Source organism: Pipistrellus kuhlii, unplaced genomic scaffold (assembly GCF_014108245.1).
Source record: "Pipistrellus kuhlii isolate mPipKuh1 unplaced genomic scaffold, mPipKuh1.p scaffold_m20_p_10, whole genome shotgun sequence".
Lineage (NCBI taxonomy): Eukaryota > Metazoa > Chordata > Mammalia > Chiroptera > Vespertilionidae > Pipistrellus > Pipistrellus kuhlii.
Window position 1 is genome coordinate 13,370,621 of NW_023425405.1, and position 21,888 is coordinate 13,392,508.

Genomic DNA, 21,888 nt, shown 5'->3' on the forward strand with positions numbered 1-21,888 from the left:
AGATCTTCTCTTTAATTGTGAGAAAACTTTCTTCTGAAAGTGTTATACATTAATATACTGGAGAAAATTGCTATAAGCACTCATAATTTCTGTATTATAGGAATATCAATTCTCCTATTTTTATCAGTCATATATGAGGTAATTTTATTCAAAGAAGCAGATTTATAGCAAACATTTTAATTGCGTATTTGAAAACTAATAGATTAAATATATAAAGTACAAACATACAATAAATTTATTTCACTGTTTTCTTAATCTCTTGCAAGAGGTATTACTGACTGGGTGAAAAAAGAAGAAAAGGAAAAGCTTCAATGATAATGAACTGCAAAGTCTAACTATTAGAAAGGAGAAAGAATTTTCAGACACCTTTTGAATGATTAGCTTTTGAGTACAGTAGTAATGAAAAACTTCAGTTTTGCATCTTATTTTTTATATAAGAACTGACTTTTTTGGTCAGTGTAAGTTAGAATTTATTTTGTTTTTCCATATACAGAAATAAAAGGTTAAACGGTAGAATTTTAGTTCTGTCTCATGTAAAAAAAAAAAAAATGCCCAAAAGGTAGTAAATGCATTTTTTAAATTTACTTAATTCATTAATTTTTTTATTTATTTTTTATTGTTTAAAGTATTACATATGTCTCCTTCTTTGGCAACATTCTTTCTTTTAATTTTCTTCATTGATTAAGGTATTACATTCTTACCCTCTCTCTTTTGGCCCCCCCCATCTCCACTCATGCCCCCACCTCCACCCCCCACACACACCCCATGTCTGTGTCCATTGGTTAGGCCAGTGCTTTTCAACCTTTTTTGGGCAAAGGCACACTTGTTTCATGAAAAAAATCACGAGGCACACCACCATTAGAAAATGTTAAAAAATTTAACTCTGTGCCTATATTGACTATATATAAAGTAATTCTCTTGAATAGGAATCAAATAAACACAAAGAAAGTATTTTATAATTACTATTATGAAATATTAAGTAAACAAAATAGTGAAAAATTATAAAATTCTTGTCTTGTCTGCACCTATGGCACACCAGGCAACATCTCGCGGCACACTAGTGTGCCGTGGAACAGCGGTTGAAAAACGCTGGGTTAGGCTTATATGCATACATACAAGTCCTTTGGTTGATCTCTCCCCTTATCCCCACCCTCCCCTACCTTCCCTTTGAGGTTTGACGATCTGATCGATGCTTCTCTGTCTCTGGATCTGTTTTTGATTATCAGTTTATGTTGTTCATTATATTCCACAAAAGAGTGAGACCATGTGATATTTATCTTTCTCTGACTGACTTATTTCGCTTAGTATAATGCTCTCCAGATCCATCCATGTTGTTGCAAATGACATTTTAGTTTTTTCATAGTATCCCTGTGAAATTTGTAAAAAGTTGCATGTTTCCTATTTTACATAGGCAGAAGCTAATACAACGAAAGCTATTAGCCAAAGTAATATATTTTCATTAATATGACAGTTATAAAGAAAACTTTAGGTTCTCTGGTTTATATGTCAAGTAAGATATTAGAACCCTGTAACTTATTGAATGAACCATTACAATGAAGTTATATCTTCATTTATATAAAATTTTGTATAAAGTAAGATTAGATATAAATTTAGGAATGGTTTTCTCCTACAGCAGTTTTAAAAGTTTCACTGACTATATTTAAACATACCTACCTATTAAGCTTTGTAATGGAAATAACAATAAAAGGAAAGCAAATCTTAGTTTACTCAGTCAGTGCTCATATAAAATAGGTGGTCTTTATATGGAAACTATTTTCTGAAATACTGGCACAAAGTTCACACAATAAGAAAATTATCAAGGAAGTAAAACTTGATAAAATCTTAATTTTCAGTAGCTAGTTTTATGAACTTCAAAAATTGTGCATTCTACTTACAAGCTGTGCCTGGATTATAGACCTGGTATCTAATTCTGTAATTGTTTCCCACTTCACTTTGTCACTTCAGTAGTTTAGAGTTTTCTTGTCTGATGTTTTTGTAGAATATCCTATATTATTGCTGATTTATGACATTGGTCATAAATATATTGAAAATGGCTTCCAATTGCAATAATAGCCAGAAAGCAATTGGAAAAAAGAGCAAGATAATTATTATAAACACTAGGGGCCCATTGCAGGAATTTGTGCATCTTGAAAGGAACTGTGGACCACAAGGCTGCAGTGGGCACAAGGGTAGGTCTTGGCCCATCCTCCACACTCCCATCTGGCCCCTCCTGCCATGGCCTCCAGATCCCTGTCTGCTGGCAGCCCCGCTCCCTGCAACAGCCCCACTCGCACCCTTTGACAGCTTGGAGCCTTTGGGGCTGGCACCAGCAGTGGATGTGAAATGGCAGCTGGTGCCCAGATCTCCCCTCAGGAGCAGGGGGAGGTGGAAAAGCCCACAGGAGTGATCAGGCAAGCTGCTGCTGCTTGCACACATTGACGGCACTGAGCACCGAATGATCAGGACCAGTGCTGGGCACCGGCAGCGGGTGCGAGTGGCTGCTCTGTTGCTAGAACTGGGTGCAAGTAGGGCTGGCACCGGCAGCAGGTACAAGTGCTGGGCAGGACCGTGGGACATAGGAGCAAGGATTTTCAGTAACCAACAGAGGCTTGCCCTGATGACAGCAATCAGCACCCAGCCTTAGTCTGGTGCCCCCGCTTACCTGCTCCACTATCCCGCTGTGCTGACACCAACAATGTTCCCTGTGTGCCCCTAGTGGTCAGCACACTTCATAGCCATTGGTTATTCAGTTGTTCTGCCATTGCATATTAGTCTTTTATTATATAGGATAGCTATGTATCATATTATTTCTTTTGAGTCTTTTTACTTACTATTAAAAGAATAAATGTGTTTTATTTTCACTAGTCCCATGGTCGGCAAACTGCAGCTCGTGAGCACATGTGGCTCTTTGGTCCCTTGAGTATGGCTCTTCCACAAAATACCATGGCATGGGCAAGTCTATTTTGAAGAAGTGGTGTTAGAAGAAATTTAAGTTTAAAAAATTTGGCTCTCAAAAGTAATTTCAATCGTATTGTTGATATTTGGCTCTGTTGGCTAATTTGTTTGCCGACCACTGCACTAGTCATTACAAATTTATGAATAAAGTTACTTTGGGTTTGCTGTTGTTCTGTGCTTTTCCTTTAAAATAAAATATTATTTCTACTTCAGGTGATGGAGAAGATAACCGACCAGGAATGAGAGGGGGCCATCAGATGGTTATTGATGTTCAAACAGGTGAGAGATACTTGCAAAGGAAAGCAAATTTTAAATTAAATTTATGCATTTTTAAATATCAGGTAAACATGAATTTATTTTTCATTCATTCCAAAGGTTAAATGTTAATCCTCATAACAAAGTAGCAAAGAAAATAGGCATTAGCCACAGGCATAAGCTAAACTAGGTAGTGACTCATGAGAAGGAGAAGCTGCTAAACAAAATGAAATTAAATAACCTAAAAGAAATGTAATGTGTAGCCCTTTATAGCTGTGTGTGTGTGTGTGGGGGGGGGGGGGCGGTGTATTTGTATTTGATTTTCATAGTAAATTTTTATATATTTCTGGATTTTCAGTGCATTTATATTTTAATGTCATACTATGGGAATTATAGTAATGAAGGAGACACAAGATATAGTTTAGAGGGAGAAACTATCTCTAAATTAGTCTTGTTGGACTAATTGAGTGTTGTTGGATCCATTAATTGCTAAACACTGTTCACAAGTCTCTGAATCATTTGCTTTATTCTGTTTTGCTGTCTTTTAAATTTTCTATAATTCGGTATGGAAAATTTTTCTATAGGTGAGGACAGCTTAAATACCATTATATTTAGAAGTTAATGCTAAAATTATAATACCGTAGGTTTCAAATTACCATCTTGAAAAGCAAATAATGCCAAAATTTTAGTTTAATTTGACTTTATTATCTGATTTTAAAATACTTTACTACATAGAGTGCTAATATTCATTTAGTCATAGTACTTTAGGAATAGTTATTTTTTTTACATAAAATAATTATGTTTTCCTAATTTTAGAAAGTAAGAAAAGGCATCCTATCTAATAAAAGAGTAATATGCAAATTAACCACTCTGCTGCACCCACAAGCCACACTCATAAGCCAGTCAAGAGCGAATATGCAAATAAACCCAACCAAGATGGCTATGGCCACAGAGAGCAGGAGGGAGGCTTGGGTTTCCCCAGCAATGGAGGAAGCCAAGCTTTCCTCCTGCCCTTGCCGGCCTAGGCTACAAAGTTTCAATGATAGAAGATACATAAATCAGTACAGAAATGGCCGCAGCCACAGAGCTGGAAAGAGCAAGAGGCTAGGATTGCCCCCAGCACTGGAGGAAGCCAAGCTTTTTGCATACCTGGTCTGGCTCAGGCCTCCACTTAAAGCTACAAAGTTTCAATTATAGAAGGTAAATAAATTCCAACAGAAATGGTGGCCACAGAGCAAGCAGAAGGCTTGGCTCTGCTCCAGGCTACAAAGTTTAAGTAAACTTTGTAGAAATTAAATAAACCCAAGATACCAGGGCCTCCGCTTAGCTAGCTGGTAGGTGTGGCCGGCCTGCAAATCACCAGAGGCCCCTCAACCCAAGCTGCCCCACGCCCCAAGGCAACACCTACCCTGATCTGGGACATCCTTCAGGGGAAGCCAGCCAGCCCCCACCCGTGCACCAGGCCTCTATCCTATCTAATAAAAGAGGAATATGCAAATTGACCATCACTCCAACACACAAGATGGCTTTCCCCATGTGGTCAAAGATCCTGCCCCCATGTGGCCACAAGATGGTCACCACAAGATGGCTAGCAGGGGAGGGCAGTTGGGAGGGACCCAGGCCTGCAGGGGAGAGCTGTTGGGGGGGTGGGGAAGAGTACCAGGCCTGCAGGTGAGGGCAGTTAGGGATAACCAGGTTGGCAGGGGAGCAGTTAGGCATCACTAAGGCTGGCAGGGGAGTGGTTAGGGGGTGATCAGGCTGGCAGACAGAAGTGGTTAGGGGCAATCAGGAAGGCAGGCAGGTGAGCAGTTGGGTGAGCAGTTGTGAGCCAACAGTCCTGGATTGTGAGAGGGCAGTCAGACATTCCTGGAGAGGTCCCAGATTGGAGAGGGTGCAGGCTGGGCTGAGGGACACCCCCTCCCCCCGTGCACGAATTTCGTGTACCGGGCCTCTAGTATACTTTGAAGATTTTTAGAAAGAAAAAAAAATAAACCCTGTTTAGTAATTTTGTTGATAATGTGTAGGTAGGTTAATAATGAAGAATGATTTTCTCAAGTAGAGTTTGAAGAACCTGAAAGTTTCATTTTTATGAAGTTGGTACCTAAGGAGTAAAATAGAGTGTAGAGAAGCCCAGTTGTTATTTTAAGTATGCATTCTGAAGATTTCCAGAATGAAGGCTCTTAATTTATTGAAGTTATGTACAAAATTTTGTTTGTATATACATCTTTTCTGGGAAGAGAATCCATGAATTCTGATCATCAAAGGGACTTTTGACTCAAAAAATTAAGTACACCTTTACTAGAGTAAAACATAAAGTTCATTACGAAGAGGAATTTACGAAAAAGTTCATTTACAAAAAAAATCATCTTTTTAAAATGTTTCATCTTCTTAGTGTTTCATATATGTTGTTTCCTTAAATATGAAATACTTAATAATACCTAAATTTTATTTATTTTTAGTCTATAATAGTTTTTTCCCCCATTTTGCTGCAGCTCTAAGAATAGAGTTACCATTTTTAAAGGTACATCATAATGATGAAAAAAAATTAAACAAGTACATGATGACCTAAATGTTACTATTTAATTTTCAAACTTTCCTTCCTAAGTGTATTCTATCACTTATAACATGTTAGAGAAGGAATCTAGTATTTTGTACTATTGGATGTATATGTCAGTATCATTTATTATAATCTCTGTACCTGATAACTCTGTATTTATTAGATGCTTCCATTCTGAATTGTGTTTCCACTCCGAGGAAATAAAGTGAATAAAAAGAGAGAAAAGGCATGTCTTTTTGTTTCAGGGTTCAAGTCTGTTCAGTGAAAATTTAACTGTTCATTCGACCAGGAAGTTCTTTGTTATGTAACTTGCACTAAATTCTGAGAACCTATAATGCCTGCCTTTTTCCCTCTCTCAATCAGAATAGATAGTAAGATCCAGGCAAAACCCCAGTATTTGATATATACAAAAGAAGTTTGAGGGGGTGATGTTTGTCACTAGGAAGAGCTTTTCTATGGAAAGCTGTACCTTTGACTATTCTATATTAATTCTATGCAAATGCCTTTTAGTTTTTACACACAGTGCCACATAATTGGTTTTCCTAATGTTCCTTAAAGAAACCTTTGAAGGAAGTAGGTGAACATGGGTTTTTGTTGTGAATTACAAATATATTCATATGGCTATAGATCTGTAGCTATATATACACTTGAGTGGCCAGATTATTATGATCTCTGAGTGCATAATAATCTGGTCACTCGGTGTACTTCTCTTGAGTACCTCATTTATTTTATATCAAAGATAATAGAAATTGTGCACCTGATCAGTTTTCCCCCTTTGCACTGGCTGATAAAAAGCTCAAGGCAAATAGGTGGTTGATCTACTTTCAATATTTGCAAAAGTCTAGAATACTTTTGGTACCCATTTGAGATACAAATACACTGAGTGGCCAGATTATTATGCATTCACAGATCATAATAATCTGGCCACTCAGTGTATACTATTATCACAAAGGCATTCTGAAATATAGCCTTATTTAAGAATACAATGTATAGGCAGAAAATACAACCTTTTAGCTGGGAAAATAACTGTGTTGAATTCGCTATCAGTGTCATCTAGATAGTTTTTAAGTCACAACTTTGTTTTAAAAAGGGTGGTCGATGAATCCAGTTGATAATCTGCTGCATCCTATGAGTTCAAGGAAATGGCTGAAGCTTATAAAATATCTTTCCCCTTATTTTTTATTGCTCTCTTCAAATTTTCTCATGTCCATTTAAGGTCTTCCTAATTGCATTTTTAGAAGTATTAAACTTTTAAACTAAATATTCTGACAATGTTTTATTTTTATCTTGAAAATAAATTTATATTTCTTAAAATTGCATTTTTCACTTCATTTCCCCCCTCTCAGTGTCTATATTAAACTAAGAATTAAGATAACCTCCTTCACTTGCCTTTAACACTTCTACTTCTTGTGTTTGACACAAGAATTTTATCTAAAATTGGGCTCATGCTGTGTTAGTGCGATAGCATTTGTATTCTATACTGTTTCAAACTGAAAAAATGAATTTAATTTAAAAAAATAGTGTGCCATCTTGTGGAGGATAATGCAATCAGCACAGTCAATTTTACCTTTAAAAATCAGAATAGGATAGATAGTTGCATTCAGGCTCTTAAAATAAAAAGCCTGCTTCTTTGTGAAAAATGTTGAGAAGACACTGATGTGCTAACATACTACCTTATTTTTGGTGTAGATAAGATACGTAGATCGGTACTACTGGCACTAAGTAGCTGTAGGGTTTATTCAGTATTGCTACCAAAAAGACCTGTACCAAAGAATATGGTTGAATTTTAGTTTGATGGCCTAAGAAATGAGAGACTTATTGATTGGTTGATGATTGATTCATTTATAGTATCTAAGAATGAAATTGGTTTAAAATTTTGAGCATATGCTGTTACTTGTCAATTTAATTCCAATTCCTTTCTTTTGTTGGCTCCTCATTTTCAGTCAGTCCCATTTGCTGCAAGTTGTGATCTGACCATGCTAAGTCTGCCTAAAATCTTCTGTAGCTACTCCAAAGTCTGTGGCATCAAGTTCTTAGTTTCTGTGTTTTCATTTAAATCCTTCCATTCCATGATCTGGCCACTGCCTGTCTTTTTACCCTCGTTATCTTCTGTGTTCTTCTTTTAAGTTGAACAGTGCATTTATTCATTACATAGTTTTTACCATTTTGCATGCATTAATTAAGTCTCACAGTTTCTTTATGAGATAGGGATTGCATGCCATTTTAGAGATGAGACCAGTGGTTAAGGAACTTGGTGGGGATCACACAGCTGTGGTGGTAGAGCTACAATTTTGTTCAAGACCTGTCTGACTTAAGAGTCTATGTCTTTTAAAACACTTCTTGTGTTTTTCTGTCTTTGTACCTTTATTTTTTACTCTGCTGAATTGTCCTCTTTTTTTGTCCCTCATTCTGTCAACAAAGCCACCTTGGGATATAAATACCACTGTTACCATGAAACCTTCTGGTGACACTTATCTACCCTGCAATCATGGTGATTTATGTACTTGTTTTAAAAATATATTTATATTTATTTATTTATATATTGTTTTCTTTTTTTTAGAGTGAGAGAGGGAGAGGGAGATGGAACGAGATAAACATTGATATGAGAGGGAAACATATCAATGTTTGATTGGTTGCCTCCCGTACTTGCTCCAACTGAGGATTGAACGAGCAACCTGGGTATGCACCCTGACCAGGAATTGAATTGGCAACCTTTCAGTGCATTGGATAAGGCTCAGTCAATTGAATCACACCAGGCAGGGCTATATACTTGTTTAATATTGTTGATTTGAGTGTAAGCTCCTTGAGGATAGGGACTCTTTTTTTTTTTTAATCTTTATTGTTGATAGTATTACATATGACCCTCCTTTCCCCCTATTGCTCCTCTCCACCTGGTTCCCAACCCATTTCAGGCCTTCATCACCTTATTGTCTGTGTTCATAGGTAATGCATATATGCATATAAGATCTTTGGTTAATTTCTTCTCTCCTCTCTCCCCTATCCGTGCCTCCTTCCCTCTGAGATTCATTAGTCTGTTCCATGTTTTCATGCCTCTGATTCTATTTTATTCATTAGTGTGTTTTGTCTATTATAGTGCATGTTTATTTTGTTTTTTAGATTCAACTGTTGATAGATATCATTTATTGTTATTTTATTAATATATATTTTTTTCTTCTTAAAAAAGATTCTTTAACATCTCATATAATACTGATTTAGTGGTGATAAACTCCTTTATTTTTTCTTGTTTGGGAAGCACTTTATCATTGATTTAATTCTTAGAATCCTCTATTCTACTGCCTATTCCCTGTATTCTTCAATTCTAAATGATAGCTCAGCTGGGTAGAGTAATCTTAGTTGTAGGTCCTTGCTTTTCATTATTTTGAATATTTCTTGCTACTCCCTTCTGGCCTGCAATGTTTCTATTGAAAAATCAGCTGACAGTCATATGGGTGCACCCTTGTAGGTAACTAACTGCTTTTCTCTTGCTGCTTTTAAGATTCTCTCTTTGTCTTTAACCCTTGGCATTTTAATTATGATGTGTGGTCCTCTTTGGGTTCCTCTTGTTTGGGACACTCTGGACTTCTTGATCTATTTCTTTCACCAGATAGGGGAAGTTTTCCATCATTATTTCTTTAAATAGCTTTTCAATATCTTTTCTCTCTTCTCCTTCTGTCATCTCCATAATGTGAATGTTGGTATGCTTGAAGTTGTCCCAGAGGCTCCTTACTATCTTCATATTTTTGAGTTATTTTTTATTTCATTTTGTTCTTCTGATTGGGTTATTTTTGAGTTATTTTTTTATTTCATTTTGTTCTTCCTCATATTTCAAATCGTTGATTTAATTCTTGGAATCTTCTCTTCTACTGTTGATACCCTTTAAATTATTATTTATTTCAGTGAGTGAATGCTTAATTTCTGACTGGTCCTTTTTCATGTTTTTAACGTTCTCACTAAGATCCTTGAAAGTCTCACTAAGTCCCTTGATGCTCTCATTAAGTCCCTTGAAGCTCTCATTAAGATCCTTGAAGCTCTTATTAAGATCCTTGAGTAACTATATAACAATTGTTTTGAACTCTATATCTAGCATTTTGCTTGCTTTCATTTCTTTCATTTGTAACATGTTTCTTTGTCTCTGCATTTTGGCTGTTTCCCTGTGCTTATTTCTGTGTATTAGGTAGAGCTTTTATGTCTCCTGGAATTGGTAGAGTGGCCTTTTTATTAAGAGGTCCTATAAGGCCCAGTGGCTCAGTCTCCTCAGTAACCTGAGTTGGGCACTCTAGGTGTGCCCCTATATGGGCTGTGTGTACAGTTTTATTGTAGTTGAGCCTTGATTGCCATTGGTGTCACTGGTAGGAATTGGCTGTGAGGACCAGCTGTGTCTACATTAAAAGAGCTGCTGTGCAGGAGACACACCTATGGAGCAGGACTTGCTTCATTGGAGCTTTGGTGCTCACTGAGTCTGCCCTGGAGCGTGTTGCTTGTGGATGCATAGAGTTGTAATATGGTATGGTCTGAAGTTGTCCATCGGGTGCACTGGCTCTGAGACCTCTCAGGAGATGCAAAGTCAGACATTGCCTAGGGCCATTGGCAGTAGCTACAGTGAGATCTGCAGATGTCTACGACTTGTATGGCCTTAGAAATGCCTGGGTGAGGCCCAGCTATGAAGCAAGGCATTCTGGTGTTAGTGCTGAGTCTTGAACTTTTTATTAATTGGTTTGGGGCATGGTGATGCCAACTGCTGCTTGTTTAAGAGTTTTTAACAATGTCTTAAGCCTGAGCCAAGACAGACCACAAGTGGAAAAGCAATTGCAAACAACTTGGATGGGGCTGCAAATTGGATTGGGTGGGGTCTTATGGAATCACCAGGATGGAGAGAACAGTGTGGGCCAAGCTGATGGAAACCCAGAATATGACTGCCAGTCAGTTCTGCGATTTGGGGAGGTCCCACAGGAACATGACCCCTAGGAGCACCACTGTGGGTGAAAGCGGCACCCAAGTTCCTGTTCCTATGCCAATTCCTCCCCCTATGTCCCTGGATTCCCCCAGCTCTGGAACCCTGGGCTGGGGGTCTGGTGTGCAGCTGGGACCCCCACTTCCTTGGAGATATCCCTTCCGATTAAAAAAACGAAGCATGTGAGTGTTGGGCCAGCTCAGTCAAGGCCTCCACTCCTCCTACCAGTCTAGTGTGCTTTCTTCTTTGCTTCTCTAGTTGTAGGACTTCCATTCAGCTCGATTTCAGGGGGTTCTGAATGATGGTTGTTCTCTAGTTTAGTTATAATTTTGATATGGTTGTGGGAGGCGGTGAGTACAGGTGTTTACCTAAACCACCATCTTAGTTCGTTTCCTTGTCTTGTCTTTTTTTTTTTTTTTTTTTTAATTATCCTCTAATGTGCCTTTCCAATTCAGATTAGTACCGGTATTCAAAAAATATTGACCATACATGCCTCTGAGTGCTGGGAGAAATGGATAACTTCTATAGCCTGTTCTCCTTTAAGAAAAAAATAAAAGAGAGGGCTGCTACTTGAGGAGGATTATACTGTCCCAGGGATGTACATGAATTGTTATATAATCTTTAAGCTTGAGAATGGACATTCAGTAAACCAAACTATTATCCTGTTGCAAATAATGTTTTTTTTCTACTTTCTTAATTTCTCACTACAGTTCTCTCCAATTATTTCCATACTCTTAAAAGTTCCTTACATTATTTATCCATTAAGTAATACTTTTGCTGCCATTTGTTTCTAGATAAGATCTCATTCTGAATGATTTGAATTAAGTAATTAGATGATTTAATTAAAATTTTGTTATGCATTTCATTCAGGTATGTCAGAAGGTCCTGCTTCTCTCTGATTTATTCAATTTTACTATTAAACTTCAACTGGGACCACAAAGTATTCATGGACAAGAGTGACATCTTGGATTAATTCCATTGGGATGCTTGCTCTGTGCCAGATTTTATTTTGCTCAGCTATCAATGAGGCTGTTGTGGAAATGTGGGTTTTCTTTGCTGTGAGAACTTATGCGTACAAAGAGACCTGCTTTCAGAAAGAACATTGAGAACCCAGAGTCCAAGAGGAAGGGTTATTAAAGTTAATGAACCAGGATAACCTTATCCAGAGGGTGCCCAGAAACACTATAAAACAAAAGGTCAATTGCTATTGCTATTTTAGTTATATACCCCGCCCTCTCTAGGATTCAGAGTTTAACAGGATTAACAGGCTTTACAGTTAGGCTTTGGCAAATAATATTTAAGCCAGATGAAAATGCTTTAATTTTTTCCTATAAAATTCTATGTTTCTGGGCAGTACTGTGTGCCATTTTGGAAACAATGTTACTTAACTAATGAGAATGGACTGTTTTGTAGTTCTGATACAGTAGTTCACATTTGTACAGAGCCAAAGTGTTCTAGGTACTGAGTTAGACATGGAATCAGATACAAGTATTTTTTATTTCTGTGCATTTTAAAGCTAGAAATGTTATTCATACTTGACAGTCTTCAGAATGTTTTCATGAACTTGTATCTGAAGAACTTCACAACACTATCACTGAGCACTAGAATTCAGTCATGTTCCAGTGGTCTATTCTTACCCAGAATTATTGTTTTGATTTCTCAAGATTCTTGGGGCATAGAATGGGATGTTTCACTTAGAAAGTTCACTTAGAGTTTGAAATTATATGACAAAATTGCAAAAACCTCTTAGAAGACAGCCCAACTCTATGAATGGCAAGACACTTCTTAAGGGGTATTACAATATTTCCAAGTGTACTTTGAATTATAAACCTTTATGGTGGGGCATAACTTAGATGACAGTCTCTTCATATATAGGACTATGGCATGTTGGAGAGTAGGTGGCTTTATAGTTTTCCTGTGATGTCTAATTAAATTTATTTAAAAAATAATTGTTGGGATTGTATAACCGGTAGACATCAGACATTTATTTACAAAGGGGGGAAGTATTTGAAGAAAAGGCACTTTTATTATACAGAGAAGAATGGGATGATACACATTGTTATGTATAAAAATTTTCACTTTTTACTGAGCAAGATGTCAGTTTTCTCACAGGGATAAAGTCTATGGATATAATATATATTTCAGAATTAGAAGATAACAAATTCTCAGGATACCTACAAATGACTAAAATGTTGACTTATAAGAAGATAAAGCTCCCACAGTATATATGGAAAAATTTCCCATGGGCATACTGAGGCCATATGCATCACTTGATTCTTAAGATATCTAACTCTAACTTGCAGCTAATTATTGTTTTTGGTGTTACATTAGAGAGAAACAATTATAATGTGATATTTCCCCCCAGAAATAGTTCGATGTCTTCATGTTATATTTTACATTATATATTTCTTTGTGTTTTGTGGGGTTTTTTTCCTTTCTCTTTTTTTTTGTCTTTGCAGTCTGAAGCTGCATTATTAAGAAGATGGTAAATGTAAATTTTTTGTGGCCTAACACAGAACTCCTATCTGGCTGATTATCAGATTCACCCTGGATTCTTAAAAAATACAAACTCTTTTTTACCTACTAAATAACCATGGAAGCAGAATCTTCGGGAATTTTTCCTCATTGTCTGTATTTTTATAAATCTCTCAAAATAGTGGTTCATCAGGAGCCTTTCTATTCATGTTTAGGAAATACTAGTCTAGAAATATTTTTGAAATGCTACCAGTTTAAAATTTTTAAGTTTATTTAGATGTACCTTTTGAAATGGTTTAGAGACAACTGGCTAGGTCTGGATGCCTAGACTTAACATTTTGTCCTTAATTTTATCTTTTTACACATATTTTTCTAATTTTCATAGAGACCGTTTATTTGTTTGGTGGCTGGGATGGAACACAAGATCTTGCTGACTTCTGGGCGTACAGTGTGAAGGAGAACCAGTGGACATGTATCTCAAGAGACACTGAAAAAGAGGCAAGTTCTCACACTTTTCATCCATCGGTATTGTAGTAGGGCTGGGGGTGTACACTTCTTTTTTCTGGATAATTTCTATTCTACAATAATATCTATCAGCAGTGATAGCAGAAGAATTTGTGGTGAACAGGTTTGGCTTAAGTACTTTTACATTACAGCTTCTATACATGGTTCTTCAATTACTTATACATGAACAAATCTATTTTACAAAATTAAATAGCAGTGGTTATCTGATACTAGAGGCACTGTGCATGGGTTCATGCACGGGTGGGGTCCCTTGGCCTGGCCTGCAGTCAGGGTGTCTCCCCATCCTGGGGGGAGGGACTGTGGGACATTGCCAGCCAGCTCCAATCAGAGTTGGCCGGCTTGGGGGTGGGGGTGGGGGTAGACTGCAAGAGGTTGGCCAGCCTGGGGAAGGGACCATGGGAGGTTGGCCAGCCACTGGAGGTTGGCAGTGGAAGTGCACTGACCACCAGGGGGCAGCTCCTATGTTGGGCATCTGTCCCCTGGTGGTCATTGTGCATCATAGTGGCCAGTTGCTCGGTCACTTAGGCTTTTATATATATAGTTTTTACTACTTTCCTGGGAATGTAACTATGTAAATATCTTTTTTTTTTTTTTTTTTTTTTTTTTTTTTTTACGTTCCTGTCACCTCTACTCTTATTTCAAACATTTATATTATTTTGAGTTCTTCTGGAAAATTGTGCTTTGGATGTCTTCACTATCTCACTATTTTGGCCCCTTACTATTTAACACATATCAGTTTTACGAATGAAACATTTTATTTTTACCTAAAATTGTATCTATGTATTTGTGCTTCTTTTTTTTTTTTTTTTAATATATTTTATTGATTTTATACAGAGAGGAAGGGAGAGAGATAGAGAGTTAGAAACATCGATGAGAGAGAGTCATTGATCAGCTGCCTCTTGCACACCCCCTACTGGGGATATGCCTGCAACCAAGGTACATGCCCTTGATCGGAATCGAACCCGGGACCCTTCAGTCCCCAAACCGACGCTCTATCCATTGAGCCAACCCAGTCCCGGCTATTTGTGCTTCTTGATACATGTATCCATCAAGCATTTCAGTAGTGAATAAGATGGCTTGATTTATGGCTTTGAATTAAATACATAATTATAAAATAAAAATTAACTCGGGTTTTTTTCCCCCAAATCTTTTTTTTTTTTTTTTTATGTTTTTATTTATTTTAGAGAGAGGGAAAAAGAGAGGGGTAGAGAGGTAGAAGTATTGATGAAAGAGAAACATCCATCTGCTACCTTCTGCATGCCCCCTACTGGGGATTGAGCCCACAACCCAGGCATGTACCCTGACCAGGAATCTTATCTGGTGACCACTTTGATCATGGATCAATGCTCAATCACTAAGCCAGCCTTGCTGGACCCAAATCTTTTTAGAACATTTTATTGTACCCTATGTCTACGATGTTTCAGATTACGTGGTTAAAAATAAACTGTAACAAAACAGTAGGAGCTGCAAGTGAAAAATGGGAGAAAAAGACCTAATTTAAAACCCTAGATGATTTTTATCTAGGAAGGCCATTTCAAAAAAGATCCGATGCTGTGTCTTTAATTCCAGGACACTGGATTCTTGCATACTCATGTGTTCCCTGGGTTAATAATTTAATTAATCATTCTTATCTTTGCAAAAATATTTTAAAATTCTGATTTCTATTTATTTCTGTAAAACTATATAAAAATGGCCTTTGTTTTTTAATATTAAAGTACTGTTTTCTGAAATGATTTCTATCTCAACAAAAATAAATACATCTAAAAAAATAACTAACTTTCTTCTCTTCAACTATTTTATTATTTTAAATTTATCTTTATTTTTGAAAGTATTAGAGAGGTCCCCCGTTCCCTATCCTCCCCACACCCCCACTAACCCTCTCCACTCCACACCTGCTCCTTCCAGGCCTTTAGCACACTATTGTCTATGACCATGGACTATGAATATACTATATATTATAATAAAACCTAATATGTCAATCGACTGAACTTTGGAACAACTGGTCACTATGATGCACACTGACCACCAGGGAGCAGATTATCAACCCAGGAGCTGCCTCCAGACGCAGGCCCCAGGACAGCCAAGGCAGGTGCAAGTGGGGGCCCCCCAATTGCCCTGCTGGTCGCCCCACAGAGGGAGGTGACCTGCAGCAGTGGGTGGCGGGGCCAGTGAGTGGGCAGTGCCAGGCCGACCAAAGCGGGTGCCAGAGAGTGTCTTCTCCCCTCCCCCTCCACACTCCCCACATATCAGCTCTGATCACCAGTCAGGCCTAGGGATCCTACCCGTGAACGGATTTCATGCACCGGGCCTCTAGTATATGCATATAAGTTCTCTGGTTAATCTTTCCCCTCCCGCCCCACTTCCTTCTGAGATTCATTAGTCTGTTCTATGCTTCTAAGTCTCTGGATCTATTTTATTCATCACTTTATTTTGTTCATTAGATTCCACATATGAATGAGATCATGTGATACTTATCTTTCTCTGACTGGCTTTTTTCACTTAGCGTAATATTCTCCAGGTCACTCAATGCTGCCTTAAAGGGAAGGGTGCTTTCTTTTTTTCAGCTGCATAGATTCCATTGTGAACTGTACCATAGTTTTATTCGTCTACTGATGGGTACTTCGGCTATTTCTATCATAGATCTTAGGTATTATAAATTGTGCTGCTATGAACATAGCAGTGCATATATTCTTTCTTGTTGGTGCTTTGCGTTTCTTAGGATATATTCTCAGAAGTATATTACCAGAGATCACTGGGTCAAATGGTAGTTCCATTTTTAATTTTTTGAGGAAACTCCATACTCTTCCACAATGGTTGTACCAATCTGCCTTCCCACAAGCATTAGGGTTCCCTTTTCTCCACATCCTCGTCAGCACTTGTCATTTTTTGGTTTGTTGATGATAGCCATTCCAACAAGTTTTAAGTAGATACCTCATTGCTGTTTTAATTTATATCTCTCAGATTATTAGTGACTTTGAGCATTTTTTCATATTTCTCCTGGGAAAAGTGTCTCTTTAGTTCCTTTACCCATTTTTTTAATTGGGTTGTTTGTCTTCCTTTTCTTTTCTTTTTTTTAAAATATATTTTATTGATATTTTACAGAGAGGAAGGGAGAGAAATAGAGAGCTAGAAACATCGATTAGAGAGAAACATTGACCAGCTGCCTCTCGCACACCCCCTACCGGGGATGTGCCTGCAACCAATGTACATGCTCTTGACCGGAATCGAACCTGGGACCTTTCAGTCCGCAGACTGACGCTCTACCACTGAGCCAAACCGGTTTTGGCTGTCTTCTTTTTCTTAAGTTGGATGAGTTCCTTTTATATTTTGGAAATAAACCCCATATCAGATGTATCATTGGCAAATATGTTCTTCTGTGCAGTGGACTCCCTTTTCATTTTGTTGATAGCTTCTTTTGCTTTGCAGAAGCTTTTTTTAAATTTTTTTTATGGAGTCCCATTTGTTTATTTTCTCCTTAGTTTCCCTTGCCCTAGGACAGTGGTTGGCAAACTCATTAGTCAACAGAGCCAAATATCAACAGTACAATGATTGAAATTTCTTTTAAGAGCCAAATTTTTTAATTAAACTTAAACTTCAGGCCGTGGTATTTTGTGAAAGAGCCACACTCAAGGGACCAAAGAGCCACATGTGGCTTGCGAGCCGCAGTTTGCCAACCACAGCTCCAGGAGATGTATTGGTAAACATATTGCTACGAGAGATGTCTGGGATTTTCCTTCCTATGGTTTCTTCTAAGATTTTTACCTTCAACTATTTTAAATGTAGGTTGATTGCATTTCTAATTACTCTTTGAATAAGTCTAGAATTTATCCAGGAAGTCTCCTTCTTATTCATAGAGTACATCTAATTAATGCCTAAGTTCCAGCAGTTCTAATACCCAGTATGACATTTCACATGTTTTTTCCTGTCTTCTTGGCATTAATTCCAACTTTATTATAGTTTTTTTCTTAAAATTTTTACCTCTGTTGTTGACTCCAGATCTATTTTCCATTTATTAGAACAGCTTTTAGAAAGCATATTGGGTCATGTGACACCTTGTAAAACCCCATGGTTAGCTTCAATCCATTTCAGTTATCTATTGTATTCTATTTCATTTTGAACTTGACAAAACTTCAGTGGCAAATGATAATAAGCATTATTTTACTCAAAAGTTTACAGATTGGCTGGGTCATTCTTTTGGTTTTGGCTGGGCTCACTAATGTGTTGGGACTCAGCTGGCTGTCAGCTAGTGCAGGATAGCTTCAGCTGGGACAATTTGGCTCTGTTCTAAGTCGTTGTTTATCTTCCTGTTGGCTAGCTGGGAACTTGTTCTCATGCCTGGGGTAGGGCTTCAAGAGGAATAAGGTGGACATGTGCATGCAATCAAATTTACTATTGTCCCATTGGCCAAAGAAAGTCATGTGACTAAGTCCGGTGTCACTGTTTGGTGAGGGGTACTATCAAAGGGTATAGATATAAGGAAGTTGGAATAACAACAGTAATCAGAATGATAAAGCAATTTATCTACCTACATTTTGTTTGTGGAGTTTTTCTGTTGTTTTTTGCTTAGAGTAAAAACTTCAAATTTCTATTTAGGATTTGGTCACCATTTCTAGACTCATCGCCTGACTTTGTTTGCTAGCTATATCTATAGTTGCTGGAGTTATTTGACTTTCTCATCTGTGTCCTTTGGCAATAGTTTTTTCCCCGTTTGAAATTAGCAGAGGCTTGTCCCCCCCATGCACCCTGCTTTTACCTTCCTCTGTATAGTGTCCCTGTCTTCTCTATGCAGAATTAGTAGCTTTTTTTTCTTTTTATGTGCCCATTTAATGACTTATATTCCTTGAATGGGTTATTGTAATGATTGGTTTGCATTCCTATGTTCCTACTCAGACTCAGAATTTCTCAAGGCATAAATCATATACTTACTCTCTAGTGAGTAATTAGGTGATATTAATTAAATGAAAAGTTAATAAATACTGGGGGCGATCAGGACAGCACACAGAGGCAATGAGGGGCAATCAGGCTAGTGGGGGCAGGGAAGTTTGGGGTTACCTGGCAGGCAGGCAAGTGAGGAGTTAGGAGCCAATGTTCCAGGATTGTGAGAAGGATGTCCCCTGAGGGGTCCCAGATTGGAGTGGGTGCAGGCTGGGCTAAGGGGACCCACCCCTTTGTGCATGAATTTCGTGCACCGGACCTCTAGTTATAAAAATAACATTGATTTTGTGGACTCCCTGAAATGTTTTGAAGACTTCAGATTGCACTGAAAACAGCTGCTTTAATGTAATCCACAATTCCTATTCAGAGGTAAGTAATCATCCAAATAATTTCTTTGTAATGTCTTCTTAGGTGTCCCATTGTCAGCCCAACCCCTATCCTTGACCTGGGACTCTGTTCATGATCATGCATTGCATTTCAACGTCATATTTCTTTAGTCACCTTCACATTGGAATAGTTCCTTAACCTTTTCTTGATCTTGACATTTTGGAATACAAAGAAGTTATTTTGTAGACTGTCCCTCAATTGAGTTTGTCTATTTCCTTAAGATTGCATTTAGGTTAGGCATCTTTAGCAGGAATACCATGTAGATGACATGACATTGAGTATTCCTTATTATATTTTATTAAGAGATTTATCTGATATTAGCTTTGATCAGTTGGTCAAGGAAGGTGTCCTCCAGATTTTCCCATTCTATAGTTGATAAATAAATTTTGAGATTATGAAACTATCCTGTTACTTATCAAACTTTTATACTTTTAACATCCATTGATGAAACTGTTGAAGCTTTCCCAAGTGGTTATACAATTTTATATTCTTACTAAAAATGTTTGAGAGTTGTTGTTGCCCCCTATCTTCTTCCCCATTAATCTTTGTCAAAATCTATTGGTCATATAAGTACCGTATTTTTCGGACCATAAGACGTACTTTTTCCCCCCCAGAAGTGGGGGGAAAAAGTCCCTGCGTCTTATGGTCTAAATATAGCCTACGCATATACTTAAAAAAAAAAAGTTTTTTTACTTGCCCGGCTCTGTGTGGTCTCTGTGTGCTTGCCTGGCTCTAAAATGGTTCTAAATGCTGCTGTTTACTTTACAGGGTTGATTACATGTGTTTATGACTGTGATGTTGGGTTTTAATGCACATAAAATATTTTAGGACACTATTTGTTTCAGAATCTTTTTTTCTTCATTTCCCTTCTCTAAAAACTGGTGCGTCTTATGGTCCGGAGCGTCTTATGGTCCGAAAAATACGGTATATGTCTCTTTTTGGACACTCTATTCTGCTCCATTATCTTTTGATCTGTTCATATATCAATATGATACTTTATAAGGTCAGGTAATGTAGAACGTCTTTATTTTTTAAAATTTTTCAGATTCTTCTAGATCTTTTACATTTGCATATAAATTTTAGAATATTGTCCATTTTTAAAACTGTTGGGATTATTGGGAATGTAATGAATCTATAAAGCAATTTGGAGAGAATTGCTGTCTTATTAATAGTCTTGTAATCCATGAACATTGTTAAATCTCCATTTATTTCAATCTTATTAATATCTTTTAGCATTCTTAGAATTTTCATGTTAGAGGTCTTAGATATTTTTTATTCAATTGATTTCAGTATATTTTTACTTTCATGCTGTTTTAAATGGTACTTAAACATTTTTTTATTAACAAACAAGCTGCTAATATAGAGCAGTAAATTGTTTTGTTTTGTTTTTAAGTATTGCCTTTGTATATGTTACTTTTGTAAATCCACTTCTAATAGTTTCTTTGTTGATTTCTTTGGCTGTTTTCATCAAATAGTCATGTCAACCATGAATAAGAACCATTTTACTTTTTTTCCCCATTCTTTTTCTATCATAACTTTCTATTTTTTTTTAATTAATGCTTTTTTGCATTGATTTGGACTTCCAGTATAATATTAAATAGAAGGGGTGAGACTAGATCTCCTTATCTTGTTTCAGATCTAGCAGGATCTATATTTCACTATTAAGTGAAAATTAGATTCTGGATTCTTATACATTCCTTATTAGATTAAGGAAGTTTCTATTCCTAGTTTGCTGTGAGTTTTTCCTCATGAATATATTCTGAGGAAAAATGCTTTTTCTATATGTGCTGATACAATCATGTTTTTTCCCTTTAATTCTGTTAATGTGATGAATTAATTACATTGATTTTCAAATATAAAATCAACTTTGCATTCCTGAGATAAACCTTTTAGTTATAAAATATCCTTTTTATATCTTGCTACATTCTGTTTGATAATATTTTGTTAAAAATGAGTTTTGTGTCTCTGTGTACTAATTGCCTGTATATTATTTCTCCTCCTCCTCCTCCCCCTCCTTTGTGATATTGTTACTTGGTTTCAGTGTTTTATTGTCCTCATAAATTAAATTAGGAATGGAATATAGTACAGATTTAAAATGGAAGTTATTTTTCCTTTTCTGAAAAATTTTGGATACACTTGACATTTTTTTTCTTTAAGTGTTTAGTAAAATTTACCAGTGTATAATAAGTACATAGGACTAGTGCTCTTTGTAGGAAGATTTTTAATTATAAATGCAATTTTTCAATAGATATAATGATTTCAGATTTTCTCTTTTATCTTGTGTCAATTTTGGTAAGTAATTTTCAAGGACTATGTCTATTTTATCTACATTGCCAGACTTTGCTTGTTTTTTTAATACTAGGCCCTTATTTATTTTTAATTTGTAGTGAATTTGTAGTGATATTTCTGCTTTCACTTATAATATTGGCAATTTGTATTTTCTCTTCCTTTTTAAAAAATTAGTCTTAGAATGGTTTATAATTCTATTAATCTTTCAAAGAACCAAGTTTGTTGGTTTTGTCTGTTTCCTATCTATTTATTCCTACTATTTTATTTTTTTAACTTAGGTTATAATTGTTCAACAATTTAATAGCACTCTTTTTAAAAATATATATATTTTTATTGATTTCAGAGAGAAAGGGAAAGAGAAATAGAAACATCATTGATGAGAGAGAATCATTGATTGACTGCCTCCTATATACCCCTCCTGGGAATTGAGTCCGCATCCCTGGCCTGTGCCCTTCAGGCTGCAGGCTGATGCTCTATCCACTGAGCCAAGCCACCTAAGGCTTTAATAGCACTCTTGCTAATTAAAATGAAGTAAGAAGTTGTTATTCTCCTAATACAA

At 36.8% G+C, this 21,888-nt stretch overlaps 1 protein-coding gene across 8 annotated transcripts in view; it reads left to right on the forward strand.

Moving 5' to 3' along the window:
• Positions 1-21,888, forward strand: part of MKLN1 (muskelin 1) — a 303,397-nt gene that overhangs the window by 225,366 nt on the left and 56,143 nt on the right. For all 8 annotated transcript variants that reach the window (XM_045576813.1, XM_045576809.1, XM_036427159.2 and 5 more), the window contains 2 exons: positions 3,169-3,234; positions 13,579-13,691. In XM_045576813.1, the coding sequence (XP_045432769.1) occupies positions 3,169-3,234; positions 13,579-13,691 (179 nt within the window). The remainder of the gene's footprint in view (positions 1-3,168; positions 3,235-13,578; positions 13,692-21,888) is intronic.